This window comes from Scyliorhinus torazame, chromosome 8 (genome assembly GCF_047496885.1).
Source record: "Scyliorhinus torazame isolate Kashiwa2021f chromosome 8, sScyTor2.1, whole genome shotgun sequence".
Classification (NCBI taxonomy): domain Eukaryota; kingdom Metazoa; phylum Chordata; class Chondrichthyes; order Carcharhiniformes; family Scyliorhinidae; genus Scyliorhinus; species Scyliorhinus torazame.
Genome location: NC_092714.1, coordinates 173,257,720 through 173,284,214, shown reverse-complemented (window position 1 = coordinate 173,284,214; position 26,495 = coordinate 173,257,720). Strand labels below are relative to the sequence as shown.

Sequence of the window (26,495 nt, the reverse complement as noted above, 5' to 3'; positions counted from 1 at the left end):
CGCTGCTTGGGAGAATCGCGGGAGGGCGTCGGACCGGCGTCCCCGGAAATTTTGGCGGCCCAGGCGATTCTCCCAACCGGCGTGGGAGTGGAGAATCGCGCCCCCTATCCCTGTAATCCAGTGACCCCACCTAACCTTTTGGTCACTAAGGGGCAATTTAGTACAGCCAATCCACCTAACCTGCACATCTTTGGACTGTGGGAGGAAACCGGAACACCCGGAGGAAACCCACGCAGACACAGGAAGAAAGTGCAAACTCTACATGGACCGTGACCCAAGATCGGAATTGAACCCAGGTCCCTGGCGCTGTGAGGCAGCAGAGGACATGATGGTGTGAACACCTCAGTAGCAGTGAGGTGAAACAGGAATACTGGGCGGGATTCTCTGACCCCGGGGCCGGGTCGGAGAATCGCCGGGCCGGGTGCAATTCACACGACGACGGTCCGCCGATTCTCCATCGGTGCGGCGCCGGTCGGGGGCCGCTCTACCATCTACATGATGTACGGCAGTAACTCACCAAGGCTCCATAGACAGCACCTTCCAAATCCACGACTTCTACCATCTAGAAAGACAAGGGCAGCAGATACATGGGGGCTGTTGGGTGAAAATATTCACAAGTGGACCTTAACATGAGCGAAAGAAGCAATTTATTGTTGCAGAGCTCTGGGAGAAATACCCTAGACCCCATGGTCTTGACGGCATACTTTCTCTCTGAGCTGGGGCTTATACTGGATTAATATACACTTTCAAAAGCAAAATGAGTTTGCATTCTCATACATACAGCCAATCAATTCTCTTAGTATCGCAGTTCATTCCATATATAGTTAATCAATTCTTTACACAGTATGTTACATTCGTCCAATCAATATGTTGCGCGCGTGATTACATAGGGTCATTAGGTCATGAATTGCCAGCCTGGATGCCGGATCTAGGGGCCCCTTTCTCTCGTAGTGGTTTGGTGGGCTCCTTCCTCTGCAGTTGTTGTGACAGCTTAGAATAACAGCTCCTGCAGTCCGTGGAGCACCAGTCATCACTGACCCATTGGACGGAATTCTCCGACCCTCCCGCCGGTCGGGGGCCGCTGGCAGCGGACCCCCGGCAATTCCTTCGATGGGCCGAGCGGCCGGTGGTTTCTGGCCAGTACTGCCGGTGTGGATTGGACATCGTCCCACACGGTGGGACCTGGCAGGTAAGTTGGCTGGTGCGGTCCTCGGGGGCGCCTGGGGACCCCACTGTTCTGCACTTCTTGACACTTCTTCCTCCCGCGCCGGTCCCTGTAGGGCTCTGCCATGGCCAGGACAGAGAAGACACCCCCTGCGCATGTGGCAGAATACGCCGACCGGTCTGCGCATGTGCTGAACCACACCGGCGGTTCTGCGCATGCGCTAACTCGCGCAGTCCCTTCGGCGCCGGCTGGCGCGGCGCCAACCCATCCGGTGCTGCCCTAGCCCCCGGAAGTGCGGAGAATTCCGCAACTTCCGGTCGGCCCGACGCTGGAGTGGTTCACGCCGTTTTTTACGCGGGTGTCGGGCCTATTGTCTTTGCAGGATACACCTGGGGCGAGATTCTCTGACCCCTTGCCGGGTCGGAGAATCGCTGGGGGCTGGCGTGAATCCCGCCCCCGCCGGTTGCCGAATTCTCCACCACCGGAGATTCGGCGGGGGCAGGAATTGCGCCGCGCTGGTTGGCGGCCCCCACCCCCCCGCGATTCTCTGGCGCGGATGGGCCGAAGTCCCGCCGCTAAAATGCCTGTCCCGCTGGCGTAGATTAAACCACCTACCTTACCGGCGGGACAAGGCGGCGCCGGTGGGCTCCGGGGTCCTGGGTGGGGGGGGGGGGCAATCTGGCCCCAGGGGGTGCCCCCACGGTGGCCTGGCCCGCGATCGGGGCCCACCGATCCGCGGGCGGGCCTGTGCCATGGGGGCACTCTTTTCCTTCCGCCTTCGCCACGGTCTCCACCATGGCGGAGGCGGAAGAGACTCCCTCCACTGCGCATGCGCGGGATTGCCATCAGCGGCCGCTGATGCTCCCGCGCATGCACCGCCCCGAGATGTCATTTCCGCGCCAGCTAGGGAGGCACCAAAGGTCTTTTCCGCCAGCTGGCGGGGCGGAAATTCGTCCGGCACGTGCCTAGCCCCTTAAGGTTGGGGCTCGGCCCCCAAAGATGCGGCGCGATGCCCGACTGATTTGCGCCGTTTTGGGCGCCAGTCGGCGCCAGTCGCGCCATTTCCGGAGAATTTCGCCCCTGGTTTGAGGCACCATTTAGTCCAAAGTTCACTGTCTCAGCAGAAAACACCATTTATGGTAACTTAAAAACAAGCATTAATTCATATAGCCAAGTAACCCAGCATGCAATACCAAAGCAGAAGATGTACACCAACAACCCACCACCTGGAGGTTCCCCTCCAAGTCACTCACCATCCTGACATGGAAATATATCGCCGTCCCTTCACTGTCACTGGGTCAAAATCCTGGAACTCACTCCCTAACGGCACTGTGTGTGAACCGACATCTCAGGGACTGCAGCGGTTCAAGAAGGCAGCTCACCACCACCTTCTCAAGGGAAATTAGGAATGGGCAATAAATGCTGACCTAACCACAGAGGCCCAAATCTCATGAACGAATAAAAAAAAGTCCAGTGGTTGTGAAAGTATAGAAATGTAAATTATTTAAATGCAAATCTCTCTCAGGTGTACCTAAAAGATCTAATGATTCTGAAGAAGGGGTTTCTCTTGATGCCCTGACCAGTATTTACATCTTAATCAACTAAAAACACATTGCCTTGTCATAATTTCATTGTTTCTGGGTTCTTGGGTTTTTTTAAAATGTATTTTATTACAAACATGTATCAAAACAGTTTACAGCGAATAAACACCCCGGGAAACATACTTCCCAACAATCAATTATACAGTCTGTACAGATTTTTCCCCTTTTTCACCTCCCTCCCCCGCAACGAACAGCTCCTCAAACACGGTCACAAACATCCCCCACCTTTTCTCAAACCCTCCTGAAGAGCCCATTAACTCATACTTTATCTTCCCTAATCGCAGGAAGTCGTACAGGTCACCAACCAAACCGCTACCCCCGGTGGCGATGCCGACCGCGACTCCAGCAAAATCCGTCGCCGTGCAATCAGAGAGGCGAAGGCCAAGACATCGGCCTTCCTCCTCTCCATGAGCTCCGTCTTCTCTCAAACCCCAAATATCGCCACCAAAGAGTCCGGGTCCACTCCCTCCTCCACTATCCTGGCTAAGACCGCGAACACTCCCGCCCAGAATCTTCCCAATTTTTCGCAACCCCAAAACATGAGCGTGTGATTCGCTGGCCCCCACCCACACCTCTTGTACTCATCTGCTACCCCCTGAAAGAACCCACTCATTCTTGCCTGAGTCATATGCAACCTGTGTACCACCTTAAACTGTATCAGGCTGTTTCTAGGTTCTTGTTGAGTCTAAAACGTCTGTGTCATTTCAAACATTACAACAGAAACTGCATTCAAACTGTACTTAATTGGCTGGAAAGTGCTTTGGGACATCCTCGGGTTGTGAAAGGTGCTAAATAAATGCAAATTCTTTCTTCCTCTTTATGTATGGAGTTAGTTCTTCAATCAGAAATCAAGGCTAACTCTCGGGAATTCCCAAATGTATGTAAACACAGTTACTTGATACTGAACAGTGACCCAAGCTGGGACTCAAACCTGGGACCATGGAGCTGTGAAGCAACTGTGCTAACCACTGTGCTACCGTGTTGCCCCAAATCTCTGCAAACAAAAGCAATATGTCCAAGCCTTGCACCTTTTTTGAATTACCCGAGAGCTTGGGTGGCCTGTAGTTCCCCATTGTTTTCTCCATAGCAACACCTCAGACAATCAGAATCGACTAGCCAAACAATTGACACACTTTTCTCCTGCAGCCTTCCTGACACATTTCATTTCATTTAAGCCTGACATTCTTGAACAAATGCAACCACATTCAAGGCTCTGTGATGTGACATTGTTGGAGATAGGTTTCAAGATTACTCGCTAAATAATCATTGCTGATGCAAACCAGCTCATGCTCGGACTTTCACTGGCCTCTCCTGGCAGCAATACTAACCAATGAAACCTGTGAACTAACGTCAATGAAACTTCATTATCATCCCTCCCATTTTCCTGCTCACAACATCTCCCCCTCTCCTGTAACTGCAACTCCTGTTCGGAATCATTCTTCATCTCTTGCGATCGCTCTCAATTTGCCATTGAGCCTAAACATGACTGTCTCTGTTCTTACTGATTATGCCATCCAATACTTGTCCATATCACAAGGTCCTGAATAGCAATCAGGATCAGGAAAACCATCTTCCTTCACTTTCCATCCCAGGACATTCCTACACAGGGACTTATCTCATAGAATCATAGAATTTACAGTGCAGAAGGAGGCCATTCGGCCCATTGAGTCTGCATGGCCCTTAGAAAGAGCACCCGACCTAAGCCCACACCTACATCCTATCCCCGTATCCCAGTAACCCCACCCAATCTTTTGGACACTAAGGGCAACTTAGCATGGCCAATCCACCTAACCTGCACATCTTTGGACTGTGGGAAGAAACCGGAGCACCCGGAGGAAACCCACGCAGACACGGGGAGAACGTGCAGACGCTGTACTGGACAGTGACCCAAGCTGGGACTCAAACCTGAGACCATGGAGCTGTGAAGCAACTGTGCTAACCACTGTGCTACCGTGCTGCCCCAAATCTCTGCAAACAAAAGCAATATGTCCAAGCCTTGCACCTTTTTTGAATTGCCCGAGGGCTTGGTGTCCTGTACTTCCCCATTGCTTTCTCCATAGCAACACCTCAGACAATCAGAGTCGACTAGCCAACCAATTGACACCCTTTTCCCCTGCAGCCTTCCTGACACACCAAAGTGCTTTGCAGCCAATGAATTATTTGTGAAATGCAGTGAGTGTTGTTGAGTGGTAACTTCCACGGAGTTGAAATCAGCATTGGATTGCCACTACGTACCCACTTACCTACGCCAAATCTCTTCTGTGCCTCTTTCACCAACTTCCCGTTTCAGGCCAACAAGATCCAGGCAACCTAACAATCCTCAAGGCCCAGCGATGAAGTGCAGCAGAGGTGAATTGAAGGAGGACACCACCCTTTTTTTTTAACAGCACTCTCTGCCTTGAACCAGGTAAGATTAAATGTCCATTGAACTTGACAGGCCAGGGAGAAGGGAAGTATCCCAGGTAAGTGGATAAGATCTGGGGGGAGGGGGGAGGTGGGGATCCTCGGAGGTCAAGTAGCAAGGAGTTGGACATCAGTGGGGCTGGGAGAGATCGACATCAACGAGTTGGGAATGTTAGACATTCAGAGTTTGGGAGGGTAGGCTCGCAGTTGGGTCAGGGGTAGGATCAGGCCTGGGAGGGTGGAGATCTGTCAGTGTGGGGGGACTGAGAGGCGAGCCAGTGGGTGGTCAGGTTGGTCATGTCAGGGGGGTGTGAGAGCGTTGCCCAGGGGGGACATAGAGGTAATCCCATGGGGCAGGTCAGGAGTGGAGGGGGTATAGTGGGGGGGAGGTTAGCCAGGAAGGGGTTGGAGTCCCTTGGTGGGTCAGGGATGTAAGTGCAACCTTCTGAGTGGAGGGTCAGTCTGCACCTTGATGATCATTGCCCTATTGGTGTACCCCTGGGGGGACCCTGCCAGAATTATCCAAAGTTTTTGATTTAACTTGCATTTTCAGATGGTTTACAGAGCAGGGCAATTATCCAGGGGAAGTTCGTACTTCTCGGCAATTGACGTGCAAATGCTCACTTGTGAAGTTCCAAGAGAGATTCCCCAGCCCACCTTTAGGGTGCCCTTTGTCCCCTCCCCGTCAGAAAATACTGCACCAAATTTGAAATGTAGTCCGATGTAATGTAATCCCGGACATGCAACAGGAGTGAGAAGGCCGTGCTAGCCTGATTGTCTTAAAGAGTCAACGTGTATCCCTCAACCACAAACTGATTAATTGGACCTTTATCTCAGAGCTGTTTGTGGGAAATTGTTGTTTTTGAAGCCACTACTCCATTTCCCTCCTGATGCACATAAAATGCCAAAGGATTAGTCATACACCTCTCCCTGGCTGGATTGAACACAGTTCGGAGTATCTGGGTGGATTGCCAAAAACTGTGGGGTATCTATTGGGGTGCATAATCTCCAGTGGTATAGTTCCAGTTCTGTCACATGAGCAATCTATCTTGGGGGAGGGAGATATGTCACATTCTGGGAATTCAAAGTATGTTGGCATGAGGACACCTCAGGATTCGACTTTTAGCCCTCGTCAGGATGTTAAAAAATCATCTCAGTCCTCTGTGTTTTTCACCATCTCCAACCCAGGCCACCTTCCTGGAGGCAGGGTGTGTGTTGGAGGTGGCAGGCCAACATGTTTGCTCAGAATGTGGCCATTTACACTAATTAGCAGACACATAAGGCCAAATGAAGGAGGATAACTGGGACATTGTTCAGTCCTGTCTGGCACAAAAGTAAAACAGGAATGGTGGCCAAACCATGGCTTACAAGGGAAATTAGAGATGGTATTAGTTTCAAGGAAGAAGCATACGAATTGGCCAGAAAAAACAGCAGATCTGAGGATTGGGAGCAGTTTAGAATTCAGCAAAGGGGGATCAAGGGATTAATTAAGATGGGGAAGCGGAGTACGAGGGTAGCTTGCAAGGAACATTAAAACTGACTGTAAAAGCTTCTATAGGGACGTGAAGGGACTAAAACTTGAAGATGACAAAAATAGGTCCCCTTCAGTCTGAAACAGGGAAATTCATAATGTGGAACAAAGGAATGTCTGACCAACTAAATACATACTCTCATAGACTTATAGAATTTATAATGCACAAGGAAGCCATTAAGTCCATCGAGTTTGCACCGGCCCTTGGAAAGTGCACCCTACTTAACCCTACACTTCCACCCCATCCCCGTAACCCAGTAACCCCACCTAACCTTTTTGACACTAAGGGCAATTTAGCATGACCAATCCACCTGACCTGCACATCTTTGGACTGTGGGAGGAAACCAGAGCACCCGGAGGAAACCCACGCAGACACAGGGAGAACGTGCAGACTCCGCACAGACAGTGACCCGAGCCTGGAATCGAACCTGAGACCCTGGAGCTGTGAAGCAACACTACTAACCACTGTGCTACCATGCCGCTCACTCTGTCTTCACAAAAGAGGATACAAATAACATATTAGAAATGTTGGGGAAGACAGCGTTTAGTGAGAGGGAGGAATTGAAGGAAATCAGTATTCGTAGGGAAATGGTGTTGGGGGAAATTGATGCAATTAAAGACCAATAAATCCTTCGGGCCTGATAATCTTAAGGAAGTGGCCCTGGAAATAGTGGATGCGTTGGTGGTCATCTTCCAGGATTCTATAGACTCTGGAACAGTTCCTGCAGATTGGAGGATAGCTAATGTACCCCACTATTTAAAAAGGGAGGTAGAGTGAAAACAGGGAATTATAGACCAGTCAGCATGATGTCGGTAGTGGGGAAAATACTAGAATCCATTATAAAAGATTTAATAGCAGAGCACTTGGAAAGCAATGGCTGGTCCATACAGGCTCAGCGTGGATTTACGAAAGGGATTTGTCATGCTTGATAAATCTGGAATTCTTCAAGGGTGTAACTAGTAGAGTTGATGAGGGTGAGCCAGTGGATGTGGTATATTTGGACTTTTAGAAGGTTTTCAACAAAGTCCCACATAAGAGTAGCGTGTAAAATTAAAGCACATAGTGTTGGTGGTTGTGTATTGAGACAGTTAGAAAATTAGTCGACAGGCAGGAAGCAAAGAGTAGGAATAAATGGGTCTTTTTGGCAGGCAGTGATGAGAGGGCTACCACAGGGATTAGTGCTCGGATCTCAGCTGTTCACAATATATATTAATGATTTAGATGAGGGAACTAAATGTAATATCTCCAAATTTGCAGATGCCACAAAATTGGGTGGGAGGGTGAGCTGTGAGGGGGATGCAGAGATGCTTCAGTGTGATTTGGAGAAGTTGAGTGAGTGGACAAATGCATCGCAGACGCAGTATAATTTGGATCAATGTGAGGTTATCCACTTTGGGAGCAAAAATGGGAAGGCAAATTATCTGAATGGCTATAGTTTGAGAGAGAGGGGAATGTGCAATGCAAACTGGGTGTCCTCATACACCAGTCACTGAAAATAAGCATGCAAGTGCAGCAGGCGGTAAAGAAGGCAAATGGTATGCTGGCCTTTATAGCGAGCAGATCTGAGTACAGAATCAGGGATGTCTTGCTGCAATGACACAGGGCCTTGGTGAGACCACACCTTGAATATTGTGTGCAGTTTTCGTCTCCTTTAATGAGAAAGCATGTTCTTGGTGTCGAGGGAGTGCAGCAAAGTTTTACCAGGCTGATTCCTGTGATGGCAGGTCGGAAGTATGATGAGAGATTGAGTTAGTTAGGATAATGCTCGTTGGTGTTTGGAAGAATATGGGGGGATTCTATAGAAATCTATAAAATTCGAAAAGGACTCGTGAGGGTGGATGTTCCTCATGACAGGGGAGTCCAGAGCCAGGGGTCACTGTGTAAGGATATGGGGTAATCGATTTAGGACGGAGATAAGGAGAAATTTCCTCACCTAAAACGTGCTAAGCCCATGGAATTCTCTACGACAGAAAGTAGTTGAGGATAAAACAATATGTTTTCAAGGAGGAGATAATAATATAGCTTTTGGGGCTAAAGGAATCAAAGGATACGAAGCGGGGGAAGTGGGAACAAATTACTGAGTTGGATGATCAGCAATGATTAGAATGAATGGATTAGCAGAGTCGTTCCCGGTGCCACCCCGCTATCTAACGGCACTCTGTTGCCATTTTGTGCCCCAGCAGGGAATCCCCCCACCCCCAGGCCGCACTTTAGAACTTTAGAGAAATTTCCTGCACTGAGGAGCTCCGCTCAGGAAGAGATCAGGACACCATTTTTAAATGGCACTCCAATCTTTCAACCCCGAGACGCCCCTGGGCCACCACAGCTCACGTAAAAGGAGGTCCTTGGCCCCCCCTGCACCCTATCTCACAAAAGCAAGGGCACCCCCCTGTCCGATCCCAGTGTGGGGAAAAATGCTAGCCTGCCACTTTGGCACTGCCAGGGTGGCAATACCAGGGTGCCCAGGTGGCAGTGCCAGGGTGCCCAGGTGGCAGTGCCAGGGTGCTACCCTGCTCATTCGCCTGGGATCCAAATGCCGTTTTGCCACTTCCCAGTTTGTGAGGACCAGTGCCGAATGGCACTCGGCTATGCTCTCCTCGGCGAGGCCAATAGGTGCCGGGTGGCCGTTTAACCCGGCGGCAGCATGGCTTAGTGGGTTTCTAACCTCACTTCACCGTGCGAGACTGGCTCCCGCCCACAAGATCTGGTTAGATCTCGCAAATGCCATCGGGAATCCTGGGGTAGGCCTCTCCCGGGATTACCAGCCTTGTCCCGCTCTGGTTCCAGCGGTAAGCGGCCGGTAAACCGCACCCATTATTTTAAAATTGGTGCTCAACTATTGAAGGAATGAAATCAGGAAACACTTTCACATGAACGGTAATAGAAATCTGAAATTCTCTTCCCTAAAATGTTGGTGCCAATTATAATTCAAGACCAAGATGGATAGACAGATTGTTGTTGGGTAAGGCGAGGTGGAACATGAAGCAAGGGTGAACATGGGAATTAGGAGCACAAGCAGGCAATTCAGCCCCTCTAGCCTGCTCCACCATTCAATCAGATCATGGCTGATCTCTTCCTGGTCTCAAATCCACCACCCTTCCTGTTCTCCATATCTCTTTACCCGTTTCTTTTAAATCAGAAATATATCTAGCTCCTTCTTGAAACCATTTAATGACTCAGACGTGGAGCAGTGGTAAAACAGGTGGGTACGGTGAGTAAAACAGAGATGGTACAGATCAGCCATTGTCTAATGAATATCAGGGTAGGCTTGAAGGGCTGAATGGCCTCGGCTTGTCCTTATAATTGTTTTCCCTCTTTGCCCCAACACCCTCCTTTCTCTCTCCCTTAAGACCCAGACGTGGTGATTGATATTTAGGTCTGGTAAAAGAATGCTGACAGCATTCATGGAACTCGAGTACAGTGCATGGTTCTGGTCAGCTCATTGCAGAAAGGATGTAATTGCATCAGAGTGGGTGCAGTGGAGATGGACGAGGATGTTGCCAGAACTGGGAAATGGTAGCACAGTGGTTAGCACTGTGGCTTTACAGCACCAGGGTCCCAGGTTCGATTCCCAACTGAGTCACTATCTGCACATTCTCCTGTGTCTGCGTGGGTTTCCTCCGGGTGCTCCGGTTTCCTCCCACAAGTCCCGAAAGACTTGCTGTTAGGTAATTTGGACATTCTGAATTCTCCCTCCGTGTACCCGAACAGGTGCCGGAACATGGCGACTAGGGGCTTTTCACAGTAACTTCATTGCAGTGTTAATGTACGCCTACTTGTGACAATAAAGATGATTATTGTTATTAAAATTGCAGCTATGAAGAAAGGTTGGCTAGGCAGGGGTTCCCCTCGGAGCAGAGGAGGCTGAGGGGAGATTTGATTGGGATGCACAAAATCACGAGGAGCCTGGATAGTGGATGAAAAGGGCCTGCTTGTCTTAGCAAAGAGGTCAGTGATGAGGGGGCATAGATTTAAAGTGGTTGGTAGAGAGGAGATGAGAAGTGGTCTTTGCACCCAGAGGGTTGTGGGTGTCTGGAGCTCATTGCCTGAAAGGGGACAAGAGACAGAGACTCTCAATTCATTTAAAAGGTGTTGAGATGTGCATCTGATCTGCTGTACCCGGCTATGGACCAAATGCTGGAAAGTTGGATTAGGATGGGTGTCTTGTTTTTCAACCGGGATAGTCACGATGGGCCAAGTAGCCTTTTTCTTGTGCTGTAAACTTTCTCGGATTGTATACAAGCTGTCTACCATCTGCAGAGGAGGGCAAAAGCAATCTTCCAGCTGAGGGAAAGGGGAAGACAACGAACATGCAGTCCCTGCTCCTCCACCGTCACATCGACAGGCTGTGGTACCTCAATGTAGTCAGTTACAGGAACAAGCCACCTCAGTATGAGCAAGGGGGGGGGGGGGGGGGGGAGGGGGGGATCACATAACCGCAGAGATTTTGTTCAATATTTATGTTCCTTTATTACAACATTGAAAACATTTTTCTCAGTACCTGCTACAGTCCGATCGGAATGCCATTATATGTAATTGTCGCTTTGAGCCTAAATTGCTGTTGCTTTTTTTTTTTAAACATTTTTTTTACAAAAAAAATTATTTAAAAATTGCATTTATAACTTAAAAACTTCTCATTCATTTCAGCTGGGTATAAAATGTTTGGTATCCAAATCTATCAGACATGTAGTCAGTTTGCCTCCATACAGCAGGTGTTTTTGCAATTAGGAAGTTCCAATACTGCCCAGTGGGTGTTGGATAGAACACGAGATGAATACTGCATCATTAAATTGATAAAAATTACTGTCCTGTTCATATACAATTAGCTTTCCAAAAACAAAAAGCTCATTTTAAAAAATATATACCCAAGTTGAGATGATCTTAAGATTAATTACAAAATTAAGAAAATAGAACAGTGTTCTGACTACAGAAATATTGCTTCCCTTCCAAAGTTTTTTTTTTGCATATCGAAATTAATTAGCAACCTATTCATTTATAATCTACTTACAATAATTTATACATTGGTAGCTGAACAACTAACTTTTCTCCTTCCCCAGTTGCGATTCACAGCTCATCGCAATAAATATTAAAAAGTAGTCACAATTTTTATCCTCCGTAAGGCATTGATAAATAATAGGGTTTTATACAACAAAAATAGCGTTTTGTGTGTGTGTTCTTTCATCTCACTGCATTGTTTCTACTGCAGCTCGTACCTTACAAGAAACAGTATGCTACTCTTCATTCTAAGAGGTGGCAATAAGGAGAGAATACATTATGTAATTGGGGAGAAAGAGGCAGAGGTGGGCATTGAGAGGGTGGAAGAGAGGGTGAGAGAGAGAGGAAGACAGAGAGGCAGACACTGAGGGAGACAAAAACAGAGAGAGAGAGAGAGAGAGAGAGGCAGTAACAGAAAGAGATAGACAAAGTTGTCTGCTTTCCTGGCTTGCGATTAATGTTCGGTTTCTGATTGGAGATACTTCTTTCCAGAAGGTAAACTGAAAGAGGTGACTGGTTTTCATGGAGCCCAAGGCCCTGATGGATCCTGTCTGCCCCATTAATACTTCAAAAATCAGCTCTCCATATTCTCAATGAGATCTTACAGTAATGTCCCATTAATCGCCTGTGAGTCTTTCCACCTTAGAATAACAGTGCCAAGAGGATGATGTGAGGTCCATTATCATTTAATCCTCCTCCTTCCCTTCCTCCATTCCCTTTACTGAATCCGGTCAGGTTGCAGCGGTTGAGGAGGATACTGTACGAAGGCGGCTGTGGCAGCACCACCAGGACTCCCGCCCACCAAAGGCTGCTGCAGAGTGGAATAGCCAAATCCATAGTAGCTGGCAGCGGGCGAGGCAGCATATGGGTATTGATCGTAGGCGGCATACTGAGCATAAGTGGCAGAAGCTGTATAATCAATGAATGGGGAGGTCACCGACTGCAGCTGGGTTGGAAGGACAACTCCAGGCTGCACAATAGCCTGTGGGTAAATGTACTGGGTGGCGAGCCTGTAAAAAAAATGGAGGGGAACAAGTTAGCAAACATCCCTACAAGGCAACAGTACAACAGACAAAAAGAACTAAATTAAATGAAATATAAAGGAACTTCTCTATCACACCTTTCATGACCTCAGTAAGACCAAGGAGCAGAATTAAGCCATTCGGCCCATCGAGTCTGCTCTGCCATTCAGTCACGGCTGATATGTTTCTCATCCCCATTCTCCTGCCTTCTCCCCGTAACCCTTGATCCCCTTAATTAATCAAGAATTAGTAGGTTGCAAAGCATGGTCAAAGTGTGTTGCTGGAAATGCAGCAATACATTCGCGTGCGCACAAACACAAAAGTGTGACCATGAGGAATCGTTTTTTCTTGCCAATGGTGTTGAGGGATAAATATTGGCCAGGACACTGCTGAAAAGTCCCCAACTTCACACTTCAGAATAATGCAGTGGGATCCTTTATGTCCAGCTGGGAGGGCAGGCAGGGTATAGGATTAATGTCTTGTCCGACTGACGCCACTTCCGACGCTGTTAACCTAGATTCTTGCTCAAGTGTCTGGAGTGGAGCTCGGACCCATGACCTCCTGAGTCAGTGGGAGAGAGTGACACCCAGGGAGCGGCAAGAGGAGACTACAGGTGGCATTTTAAGGATGGCGAGAGTTGGCGCATAACACGCAACCGCCGATTCCCGAACTTCCACTGCCATTTAACCCTCACTGGAGTCTTGATTGACAGTCATTAAGGCTTCCATCCACCTTTGGAAGGAAGTCCCGCTTGTGAGAATTGGCCAACGAACCTGGCCAGTCGCGCCGCTTCAATGGCCAGAAGCGGAACTGCAGCGCTCTGCCCGGGACTAAGTCCTGGGACCTTTAAAGAGGAAACTCCCAGGGGATGCCCTGGAGGTGAGTGTTGTCGTGTTGGGTGCTCTGCTACACAGACGAACCAACACGGTTGCGGATGGTACAACTCAGTTTTATTACTAACAATAACATCTGTAAACTGGTTACTGTGGTTCGTTCATTACCCTCTAACCTGTGGACCTAGCCCTAACACTATCTTGGAGAAGCACTCAGCACATGGTGAATGTCTGAGTGGCTTGCTGTGAGCTCTGTGCCCTGAGCTGTCTCCTGCTGGAATGCACGGGAAGTGTCGTGTTCCCCGTTTTATAGTGTGTATGCTCTTGCCTGTGATTGGCTGTGGTGTTGTGTGTGTATTGATTGGTCTGTTGATCTGTCAATCAGTGTGTATGTGTGTTTGCATCATGATGTTTATCGGAATATCATGACAAGTGTGACGTTCAGGAGTAGGCCACGGGAAGAGGGGGTTCCCACAGCTCCAAGAACCCAGAAGGGATGGGCCTACTGGTTAATGTGCCCTACACCCTGCCCCCCTCCCCACCACTTCTGCCCGAGATGGAGAAAAGGTTTTTTCTCTGTATCCCACCCTTCCAGCGCTGCGCTCCCGGCAGCCTTAAAATTGAGGCTGGGTGAGAAAAGGCCCTTTAGGGTAGGTGAATGGGCGGGTTTCCGACCCGAGGCCCTGTCTGCCCAAGTATGAAATTGGGTCTGGGTTTAGGAGGGAGGGTTTCCGGAGGGAATTCTGTCCTTTCGATTTTAGGCTCACCCCTCGTCTCAGGACCGCCTTGGGAGAATTGTAAAATTCTACTTTTAAAGTTGGCGCATTTACCAAACAAATGACAACTTTCCAGCTGGGTAGAGGTTAACAGGAAGGCTGCTGACATGAGCAAATGTGTTTCATTTTAGGGAAATCTCTTTAGGCACAACAAGCCTGTCTCATTGAATATCCCGACTCCAGTTTAATTCTTTTTCGACAGACACCCCGCTAACTGTCTCTTGCACCTGCTGGGCAATGACTTTTGTAATTCCTTCCACAATTCCATTCCATTTTGGTGAAAAAATTCATTCAACTTCCTTTTTTGTACCCCTCAACTTCCTCATTTTCTTCCTTGCTCTGTGTGCACTCAAAAGAGGATTTAAATTTAACTCACAAACGCATTGCGTTTCACGACGGCGCAAACAGGGCCCGGACACGACCTATTCTGGCCCCCACAGGCGGCCAGCGTCCTTACACGGCACCAAATGGGCGCCGCGCCAACCTGCACAAGTGCAGTTGGGGCAGCCCAATCCTGCGCATGCGCAGTTGGGCCACGCTATCCTGCGCATGCGGGGGGAACGTCTTACGCACGCCGGCCCCTCACCAACATGGAGCCGGTGTTCTGGGAGGTAGGCCCGGGGGAGGGGGAGGGGGGGGGCAGAGGCCGGCCCTCCGATCGGTGGGCCCCGATCGCGGGCCAGACCCCATCGGAGGCCACCCGGTGAAGGAACCCCCCTCCACAGGCCGCCCCCCCAGCATTCCCGCAGAGGTCCCGTCGGCAGCGGCCAGGGGTGGACGGCGCCGACGGGAACCTTTCGTGTCGTAGCGGCCGCTCGGCCCATCCGGCTGGAGAATCGCCGCTCGCCGGTTCTCCGAGCAGCCCGGTGCGAATCGCGCGCCGCTGGTTTCCGGGAGGTGGGAGAATCACATGCGGGGGTCGGGCTGGCATGACGCGATTCGCACGACACCCCGGCGATTCTCCCACCCGGCGCGGAGGGGCGGGGTGGGGTAATAGCGCCCAATGTCCCTTGCGGCGCCTCCATAACAAAATGTGGACTCCCCCTATCTGCGGGCAGTAGCACTGTAATGGGGTGATGGTCGAGTCAGTCAGGGGAGCAGGCTCCCTTTCCCCATTCTTCCATACACCAAAACCAATCGCCCAATCAGAAGATAGAAATCACACCGCAAGGGTGATTCAATCCCAGATCTCGAGTTGGAATCAGTCGAATGGGATCTGGTGCCAGTGATTGTTGTGTGGCACAGTGTGCCTGGTTTGACAACACCAGACTTTTGAAAACTTGTGCTGAATGTCAGTCACCTCTGTTTAGAAAATCACCACCCCCTCATCAACTCCCACCTCACTCGATTATAATCTCGCTCATCGACTGGCTGGGGGTTTCGGAGGGAGGAGGGTAATCCCTTGATTTTGACCCAATGACAGTGAAGGAACGATGATTTATTTCCAAGTCAGGATGGCGAGTGGTTTGGAGGGGAACTTGCAGGTGGTGGCGTTCACATGCATCTGCTGGCCTTGATCTTCTAAATGGTCGAGGTCACGGGTTTGGGAGGTGCTTACGAAAGAGACTTGGTAAGTTCCTGCAGTTCATCTCATAAATGTGTGATGTACCTTCGGCCACTGTGTGTCAGTGGTGGAGGAAGGGAGTGTGGATGGATGAGGTGTCAATCAAAAGGGCTGCTTTGCCCTGGATGTTGGGTTGCGAGGATTTCTGGCAAGCCAGTATTTGTTGCCCATCCCTAATTGCCCCCAAATGTTTGTTCAGTGGCCACCCCCAGGATGTCGATCGTGGGGAATGCAGCGATGGTAATGCCATTGAATGTCAAGGAGAGATGGTCAAATTCTCTTGTTGGTTTCGTCACTGCCTGGCACTTGTATGGAGCAATCTTTATTTGTCATTTATCAGCCCAAGCCTGAATGTTGTCCAGGGGGCACAAACTACTTCAGGATCTGAGGCGTCACAAATGGTGCTGAACATGTTCAATCATCAGTGAACATTCCTACTTATGACTTTATGATGGAAGGAAGATCTTTGATGAAGCAGCTGAAAATGGTTGGGCGTAGGATACTATCCGGAGGAATTCCTGCAATGATGTCTTGGAACGGAGATGATTGACCTCCAACAACCAAAGCCATCTTCCAGTGACCTCACTGTCCTGACAACTCAAAGAAACAATCAGGCAAGTATCTCTATCCTTTTATCATGAGGTACATACAACAAATTCCATTTTTACACAGGCAGGTCATTAGCCTGACTGAGGTGGAACAGGGGAGGTCATTACTGCACTCCCATTGGATTCAATTATCCTGCTGGATGTCAACACAGTGTTCAGAGAATGGAGCTCTGGTCCCCATTCCTCATGGTGCTCAGAGAATACAGCTCAAACCCAGAACTATCCGAATAGGGGGCGTCATTCTCCGACCCCCCGCCGTGAATCTTGCCCCCGCCCCCGCCGAAGTCTCCGGTACCGGAGATTGGGCGGGGGCGGGAATCGGGCCGTGCCGGTTGGTGGGACCCCCCGCTCAATTATCTGGCCCGGATGGGCCGAAGTCCCGCCCAGAAATTGCCTGTCCCGCCGGCGTAAATCAAAGCTGGTATTTACCGGCGGGACCAGGCGGCGTGGACGGGCTCCGGGGTCCTGGGGGGGGGGGGGGGGCGCGGGGCGATCTGACCCCGGGGGGTGCCCCCACGGTGGCCTGGCCCGCGATCGGGGCCCACCGATCCGCGGCCGGGCCTGTGCCGTGGGGGCACTCTTTCCCTTCCGCCTCCGCCACGGGCCTCCACCATGGCGGAGGCGGAAGAGACTCTCCCCACTGCGCATGCGCGGGAAACTGTCGGCGGCCGCTGACGCACCCGCGCATGCGCCGCATTTCCGCGCCAGCTGGCGGGGCAACAAACGCCATTTCTGCCAGCTGGCGGGGCGGAAATCCCTCCGGCGCCGGCCTAGCCCCTCAATGTTGGGGCTCGGCCCCCAAAGATGCGGAGCATTCCGCACCTTTGGGCCGGCGCGATGCCCGTCTGATTGGCGCCATTTTTGGCGCCAGTCGGCAGACATCGCGCCGTTGGGGGAGAATTTCGCCCCAGATCAGCAATTCAAGGAGCATGAAATGCTGGGCAGTGCTGAGAATTGGAGCATCTTACTGTACAGAGGTAGATGGACTCCATGAAAGAGCTTTTCAATTGACACCACTATCCTGCTTGTTACCGATAGCCCTGAAAAGGTTTCCTATTTACATATTTATCAGATCACCTTTAGAAAGTCACATATTGAAACTGCTTCCTTCACACAAGGTCAGTAATTCCGAATCATAACAACGGCACACTGACAAATATTACAGTGACAAATCCTATCCATTAATACTGTACCCCAGTGTTATACAGTGACAAATCCTATCCATTAATACTGTACCCCAGTGTTATACAGTGACAGATCCTATCCATTAATACTGTACCCCAGTGTTATACAGTGACAAATCCTATCCATCAGTATTATACCCCAGTGTTATAGTGACTGATCCTATCCATCAGTATCATACCCCAGTGTTATACAGTGACAGATCCTATCCATCAGTATTATACCCCAGTGTTATACAGTGACAGATCCTATCCATCAGTACTATACCCCAGTGTTATACAGTGACAGATCCTATCCATCAGTACTATACCCCAGTGTTATACAGTGACTGATCCTATCCATCAGTATTATACCCCAGTGTTATACAGTGACAGATCCTATCCATCAGTATTATACCCAGTGTTATACAGTGACAGATCCTATCCATCAGTATTATACCCCAGTGTTATACAGTGACAGATCCTATCCATCAGTACTATACCCCAGTGTTATACAGTGACAGATCCTATCCATCAGTACTATACCCCAGTGTTATACAGTGACTGATCCTATCCATCAGTATTATACCCCAGTGTTATACAGTGACAGATCCTATCCATCAGTATTATACCCCAGTGTTATACAGTGACAAATCCTATCCATCAGTACTATACCCCAGTGTTATACAGTGACAGATCCTATCCATCAGTACTATACCCCAGTGTTATGCAGTGACAGATCCTATCCATCAGTACTATACCCCAGTGTTATGCAGTGACAGATCCAATCCATCAGTACTATACCCCAGTGTTATACAGTGACAGATCCTATCCATCAGTACTGTACCCCAGTGTTATACAGTGACAGATCCTATCCATCAGTACTATACCCCAGTGTTATACAGTGACAGATCCTATCCATCAGTACTATACCCCAGTGTTATACAGTGACAGATCCTATCCATCAGTACTATACCCCAGTGTTATACAGTGACAGATCCCATCCATCAATACTGTTCACCAGTGTTATACAATGACAGGCATCATCCATTGATACTGTACCCCAGTGTTATACAGTGACAGACCCTATCCATTAATACAATACCCCAGTGCTTTACAGTGACAGACCCTATCCAACACTGTGCCCCAGTGTTATACAGTGACAGATCCTATCCATTAATAATGTATCCCAGTGTTATACAGTGACAGCCATCATCCATTAACATTGTACCCCAGTGTTATACAATGATAGACATTATCCATTAATATTGTACCAGTGTTATACAGTGACAGATCCGATCGTTCAAAACTGTACCCCAGTGTTATACAATGACAGACATTATCTATTAATATTGTACCCCAGTATTACACAGTGACAAGTCCTATTGTTATGGGTGAGGCGTTTTCAGAACCCCAAAATGTATCATGGAGTTCAACCAACCTCTCCCTTTAATGGATTTGTAGCTTTTCCGAGCACACGGCTTGTTCCCTAGGTGTGGTATTACAATTATGGACACATGGGTTCTTAAACACAAAACACTGTTTATTCCATGAACTCAACTTAACATCTTAAATAAACATTGGATCTCTTAACACCCCTTTCTTCAAAGATAACTCAGAAAATATTGCAACAGTAAATAATTCCTCAAAATGTTCCTTCAAACTTCCAAGAGACTTAACACCTTTAAACAAAATCACATCAGGTTAAAGGCTTTACTTTAAATCACTCAAATGATCCAGTGATAGTCGTTCATGGCAGATATCCAGCTCACTGCAAAACACAGACACACACCAGCTCTTTTCAAAACTTGCAGTTCTCTGGAAACACACAGACACACTGTTTTTTAAACTGAAACTAAAAACCTGCAAACTGGCTGACCTAAAGCCCAGCTCCACCCACTCTCTGACATCACTGTTTTCTTAAAGGTACATTGCTTAAACATCCATGTCTTAAAGGTACCCTCACATGACACTATCGTTCAAAACTGTACCCCAGTGCTTTACAATGACAGACCCTATCCATTAATATTGTACCCCAGTGTTATACAGTGATAGACCCTATCCATTAATACTGTACCCCAGTGTTATACAGTAACAGACTCTATCCATTAATACTATACCCCAGTGTTATAGTGACCGAAAGACCCTACCCATCAATGCTCTACCCCAGTATTATACAGTGACAAACCCTAGTGTAAGGATCTTCCTGTTAATCCCCGTCTTCCCCTTGATTTTCCTTTTAATTTCTGTTATTCTGCCATTTCAATTTTTGTACCTGTACAGTCAATGTATTTTGTACAGATCTGTACAGATCTATGTATTTTAATTTTTAAAAAAGAACGCCCATCAGGATGTGCTGTTTAGTCTGGTGGACTTGGTTTGCGGCCAATGAGTTGTTTCAGATTGCCGGGACTTAGTTGATGATCTATGCTTATTGGTGCTGATTGTTTTGGAATGATCCTTCCTCTGTGAGACTGTTTTGAGTTTTAGTTTTGTTTTGAACACAGAGCTGAAGGAGGCCCTTTGAGTTTCTCTGTCTCCGTCTCTCAAACACCTCGGCTGGAGCTCTCTCCAGAAAAACTGAACCAGACAGCTTTTCCTCTCTATCCAGTCTTTGAATGTTGAATTTCCGAAGGCAGAGCTGGAGGGAATTCTTTGGCTCTCTCGCCCCAAAATGCTAACAGACCTCTCCAAAACCTCGTGGAAGCAACTTCTCTGATACTGTGTTTCCCTCAGTAAAGCTAGGTGAGTCTTGCCACCAGTTAAGACTGAACCTCACGCAGAATCTGGGGAGAAAGTGAGATCAAGAGTCTTAAGAATCAAACCAGCCTGGGGCTATTCTTTTGAGTGAAGGCCCAGGGTAATAAAAGTTAAAGTGACTCCCCCAAAGAAAACCCCAGTCTGTGGGGTTGTGACTGAATGTTCTGCCAGAAGATCCTCGTTGGCATTCCAACCACTGGTTACAATCACTCTGCATTCTGAGAGGACAGCCTGCTGCTTCATTGACTTCAATATCCAAAGCAAGGACACTCGTCTTACATTATTGTTACCTCTCCCTCTGTGTGTGTGTGTGTGTGTGTGTGTGTGTGTGTGTGTGTTGGTCTTGTGTTTGTTTAAGTAGAGTGTGGGACGGTAAAAGGGGGAGTAGATTAGCTGGCTATTATTCTATTATAATTATTGCATGTCTTATCTCTATTTTTGTTATAAATAAACAGTTGTTGTGTTTCATTTACAAATCTGCTGCCTTTAAGTCATTGGAGCAGTCAAGAGCAAAATATCTCAGAACCGTTACCAAAATTATTGGTTAATTCACTTGTGTTGGGACTCCAGTGTCTGTGGGGCTGGAATCACCGTGCACTAGCCCAGAGTGTCGTAACAACAGTGACAGACCCTATCCATTAATACTGTACCCCAGTATTATATAGTGACAGACCGGTCTCCACCAGTACTGTACCCCAGAGTTATACAGTGACTGGTGACAGATCCTATCCATTAATACTGTACCCGTGTTATACAGTGACAACTCCTATCCATCACTGTAATCTAGTGTTATACAGTGACAGATCCTATCCATCACTGTACTCGTGTTATACAGTGACAGACCTGTCTCCACCAATACTGTTACCCAGTGTTATACAGTGACAGATCCTATCCATTAATACTGTACCCGTGTTATACAGTGACAACTCCTATCCATCACTGTAATCTAGTGTTATACAGTGACAGATCCTATCCATCACTGTACTCATGTTATACAGTGACAGACCCGTCTCCACCAATACTGTTACCCAGTGTTATACAGTGACAGATCCTAGCCATTAATACTGTACCTGTGTTCTACAGTGACAGACCTTATCCATTAATACTGTCCCCCAATGTGATACTGACAAACCTTATCCATTAATACTGTACCCCAGTGTTACAGTGACTGACCCTACCCATCAATATTGTACCCCACTGTGATACAGTGACAAACCCTATCCATTAAGACTGTACCAATGTTATACAGTGACAGATCCTATCCACTGTACCCCAGTGTTATACCATGACAGATCCTATCCATTAATACTATACCTGTGTTATACAGTGACAGACCTTATCCAATAATACTGTACCACAATGTGATAGTGACAAACCCTAGCCATTAATACTGTACCTCAATGCGATACAGTGACTAACCCTATCCATTAGTGCTGTACCCAATGTGATACAATGACAGACCTGTTTCCACCTGTGTTATATATTCACATTTGTTCTTGGTTGTAACAAGGTCACTTTTAGATTCGGATCACATGATGTACTGATGATGTCAAGGCAGTTTGGATGGCTTAACAGCCAGTCTATTGTTACAGCTTGTTAAGTGTACACTTTTCCAATAAAGTTTGTTTGTGCCTTTGTGGTCTGCAGCCTATCCTTTAAAAATTCCATAAAGAAACTGGCGACGAGGAGGTGGATCCACAGTGCAAACATCCGAAAAAGAACTGCACAAGTCTGGTGGATTGAGAAAAATCATCGATCCACGCTGCAGCCATTCAAAAAGGATTATGATGATAAAAACATTGCTACACCAAAGCTGGGAATGGAGGGATGACAAATAATAGCAGCAACCATTAAAGGAACCAAAGTTTAAACACGGATTTAGCTTTAAAAAAAGCATCAAAAGAAGCTTGCCATATGCTCTGCCTGGAAAGTTCTGGAACAGTGCTCCCTCTATTGTGAGTAGCAAGTAAGCAACAGATACCCTGCAACAATTAATTGAGAGTTCAGGGAATTTTGCAACATCCCTTGCAAAACTCCAAAAGTAACAGTCTGAGCTCGGGGTTACCTTCTTTCGAAGGAAAAAAAAGGGTGATAGTGCTAAAAGCTTTGTGGCACATTGTCCTTATGCAAGATTTCCCAAAGTAAAAGGCCATGGGTTTCTGGCACCACGAGACTGTATGATGAAAGCACGGAGCGCTGGAGTTCATACAACAAAGGATCCTCACTGTCTTCAGGGGATGTCCCGGAGGACTGGAGAATAGCCAATGTTGTTCCTCTGTTTAAGAAGGGTAGCAAGGATAATCCAGGGAACTACAGGCCGGTGAGCCTTACTTCAGTGGTAGGGAAATTACTGGAGAGAATTCTTCGAGACAGGATCTACTCCCATTTGGAAGCAAATGGACGTATTAGTGAGAGGCAGCATGGTTTTGTGAAGGGGAGGTCGTGTCTCACTAACTTGATAGAGTTTTTCGAGGAGGTCACAAAGATGATTGATGCAGGTAGGGCAGTGGATGTTGTCTACATGGGCTTCAGTAAGGCCTTTGACAAGGTCCCTCATGGTAGACTAGTACAAAAGGTGAAGTCACACGGGATCAGGGGTGAGATGGCAAGGTGGATACAGAACTGGCTAGGTCATAGAAGGCAGAGAGTAGCAATGGAAGGATGCTTTTCTAATTGGAGGGCTGTGACCAGTGGTGTTCCACAGGGATCAGTGCTGGGACCTTTGCTCTTTGTAGTATATATAAATGATTTGGAGGAAAATGTAACTGGTCTGATTAGTAAGTTTGCAGACGACACAAAGGTTGGTGGAATTGCAGATAGCGATGAGGACTGTCAGAGGATACAGCAGGATTTAGATTGTTTGGAGACTTGGGCGGAGAGATGGCAGATGGAGTTTAATCTGGACAAATGTGAGGTAATGCATTTTGGAAGGTCTATTGCAGGTAGGGAATATACAGTGAATGGTAGAACCCTCAAGAGTATTGAAAGTCAAAGAGATCTAGGAGTACAGGTCCACAGGTCATTGAAAGGGGCAACACAGGTGGAGAAGGTAGTCAAGAAGGCATACGGCATGCTTGCCTTCATTGGCCGGGGCATTGAGTATAAGAATTGGCAAGTCATGTTGCAGCTGTATAGAACCTTAGTTAGGCCACACTTGGAGTATAGTGTTCAATTCTGGTCGCCACACTACCAGAAGGATGTGCAGACTTTAGAGAGGGTGCAGAAGGGATTTACCAGAATGTTGCCTGGTATGGAGGGCATTAGCTATGAGGAGCGGTTGAATAAACCCGGTTTGTTCTCACTGGAACGAAGGAGGTTGAGGGGAGACCTGATCGAGGTCTACAAAATTATGAGGGGCATAGACAGAGTGGATAGTCAGAGGCTTTTCTCCAGGGTAGAGGGGTCAATTACTAGGGGGTATAGGTTTAAGGTGAGAGGGGCAAGGTTTAGATTAGATGTACGACGCAGAGGGTAGTGGGTGCCTGGAACTCGCTACCGGAGGAGGTGGTGGAAGCAGGGACGATAGTGACATTTAAGGGGCATCTTGACAAATACATGAATAGGATGGGACTAGAGGGATACGGACCCAGGAAGTGTAGAAGATTGTAGTTTAGTCGGGCAGCATGGTCGGCACGGGCTTGGAGGGCCGAAGGGCCTGTTCATGTGCTGTACATTTCTTTGTTCTTTGTTGATTCAAATACTTTGCCCAGGCGAACAAAATTTTGGCAGACATAGTAGGCCCGACTTTCCGGAGTACCATGGAGGGAAAACCTTCAACTGTCTGTAAAGTCTGGTGCAGCCAGAAAAACCAGGCTCTAAAAACTATGATGAGATTGTGGAGATATTGCAGGGCCACATCTCACCTCAGCTTTTGATAATTGCTGAGAGGTTCAGGTTCCATAAATGTAACCATCAAGATGGTCAATTAATCACACAATCCATAGCTACTTTGAAGAAATTAACTGAATACTGTGAATTGAACGACACCATTAGAGACAGACTAGTGTGTGGGTTAAGAAGTGAAGCTATCCTAAAAGGTTGTTAACAGAAAGCAACTTAAATCTAAAGAAGGTTTTAGAAATCAACATCTCTGTGGAATTAGCAGATAAGGACGCCCAATAATTTAGCAATAACCTGCTCACAGATACTCAGTTTGGGTTCTGCCTGGGTCACGCAGCTCCTGGCCTCATTACAGCCTTTGTTCAAACATGGACAAAGTAGCTGAATTCCAGAGGCGAGGTGAGAGTGACTGCCCTTGACATCAAGACAGCATTTGACTGAGTATGGCATCAAGGAGCCCTAGCTAAACTGGTCAATGGGGATCAGGGGGAAAACTCCACTGATTGGAGTCATACCCGGCACAAAGGAAGATGGTTGTGGTGGTTGAAGGTCAATCATCTCAGCTCCAGGACATCACTGCAGGAGTTTGTCGGGGTAGTGTCCTAGGCCCAACCATCTTCAGCTGCTTCATCAATGACCTCCCTTCCATCACAAGGTCTGAACTGGGGACGTATACGGATGACTGCATAATGTTCAGCACCATTCGCGACTCCTCAGATAATGAAGCAATCCATGTCCAACTGCAGCAAGACCTGGACAATATCCAGGCTTGGGCTGACAAGTGGCAAGTTACATTCGCGCCACACAAGTGCCAGGCAATGAACATCTCCTACAAGAGAGGATCTAACTATCACCCCTTGACATTCAATGGCATTACCTTCGCTGAATCCCCCTTAATCAACATCCTGGGGGTTACCATTGATCAGAAACTGAACTGGACTAGCCACATTAATACTGTGGCTACCAGGGCGGGTCAAAGGCTAGGAACCTTACAGTGAGTAACTAACCTCCTGACCTCCCAAAGCTTGTCCATCATCTACAACGCACAAGTCAAGAGAGTGTAATGGAATGCTCTCTACTTGCCTGGATGAGTGCAGCTCCAACAACACTCAAGAAGCTCAACACCATCCAGGACAAAGCAGCCTGCTTGATTGCTCCCCCTTCCATAAACACTCAAACCCTCCACCAATGACGAACAGTGGCAGCCGTCTGCACCATCTACAAGATGCTCTGCAGTAACTCACCAAGGTTCCTTAGAACATAGAAAAATACAGCACAGAACAGGCCCTTCGGCCCACGATGTTGTGCCGAACCTTTGTCCTAGATTAATCATAGATTATCATAGAATTTACAGTGCAGGAGGCCATTCGGCCCGTCAAGTCTGCACCGGCTCTTGGAAAGAGCACCCTACCCAAGGTCAACACCTCCACCCTACCCCATAACCCAGTAACCCCACCCAACACTAAGGGCAATTTTGGACACCAAGGGCAATTTATCATGGCCAATCCACCCAACCTGCACATCTTTGGACTGTGGGAGGAAACCGGAGCACCCGGAGGAAACCCACGCACACACAGGGAGGATGTGCAGACTCCGCACAGACAGCGACCCAAGTCGGAATCGAACCTGGGACCTTGGAACTGTAAAGCAATTGTGCTATCCACAATGCTACCATGCTGCCCTTAAGAACAAATTAATCTACACTATATCATTCTACCATAATCCATGTACCTATCCAATAGCTGCTTGACGGTCCCTAATGTTTCCGACTCAACTACTTCCACAGGCAGTGCATTCCATGCCCCCACTACTCTCTGGGTAAAGAACCTACCTCTGACATCCCCCCTCTATCTTCCACCATTCACCTTAAATTTATGTCCCCTTGTAATGGTTTGTTCCACTCGGGGGGAAAGTCTCTGACTGTCTACTCTATCTATTCCCCTGATCATCTTATAAACCTCTATCAAGTCGCCCCTCATCCTTCTCCGTTCTAATGAGAAAAGGCCTAGCACCCTCAACCTTTCCTCGTAAGACCTACTCTCCATTCCAGGCAACATCCTGGTAAATCTCCTTTGCACCTTTTCCAAAGCTCCCACATCCTTCCTAAAATGAGGCGACCAGAACTGTACACAGTACTCCAAATGTGGCCTTACCAAAGTTTTGTACAGCTGCATCATCACCTCACGGCTCTTAAATTCAATCCCTCTGTTAATGAACCCTAGCACACCATAGGCCT

General features: G+C 48.0%; 1 protein-coding gene across 1 annotated transcript in view; it reads right to left on the bottom strand.

Annotated features, from left to right (window-relative positions):
• Window positions 1-11,146: 11,146 nt before the first annotated feature.
• LOC140428255 (RNA-binding protein 38-like) overlaps window positions 11,147-26,495 on the bottom strand; it is a 90,519-nt gene continuing 75,170 nt past the window's right edge. The window contains exon 4 of the mRNA XM_072514527.1: window positions 11,147-12,706. Within this exon, the coding sequence (XP_072370628.1) occupies window positions 12,415-12,706 (292 nt within the window). The 3' untranslated portion in view covers window positions 11,147-12,414. The remainder of the gene's footprint in view (window positions 12,707-26,495) is intronic.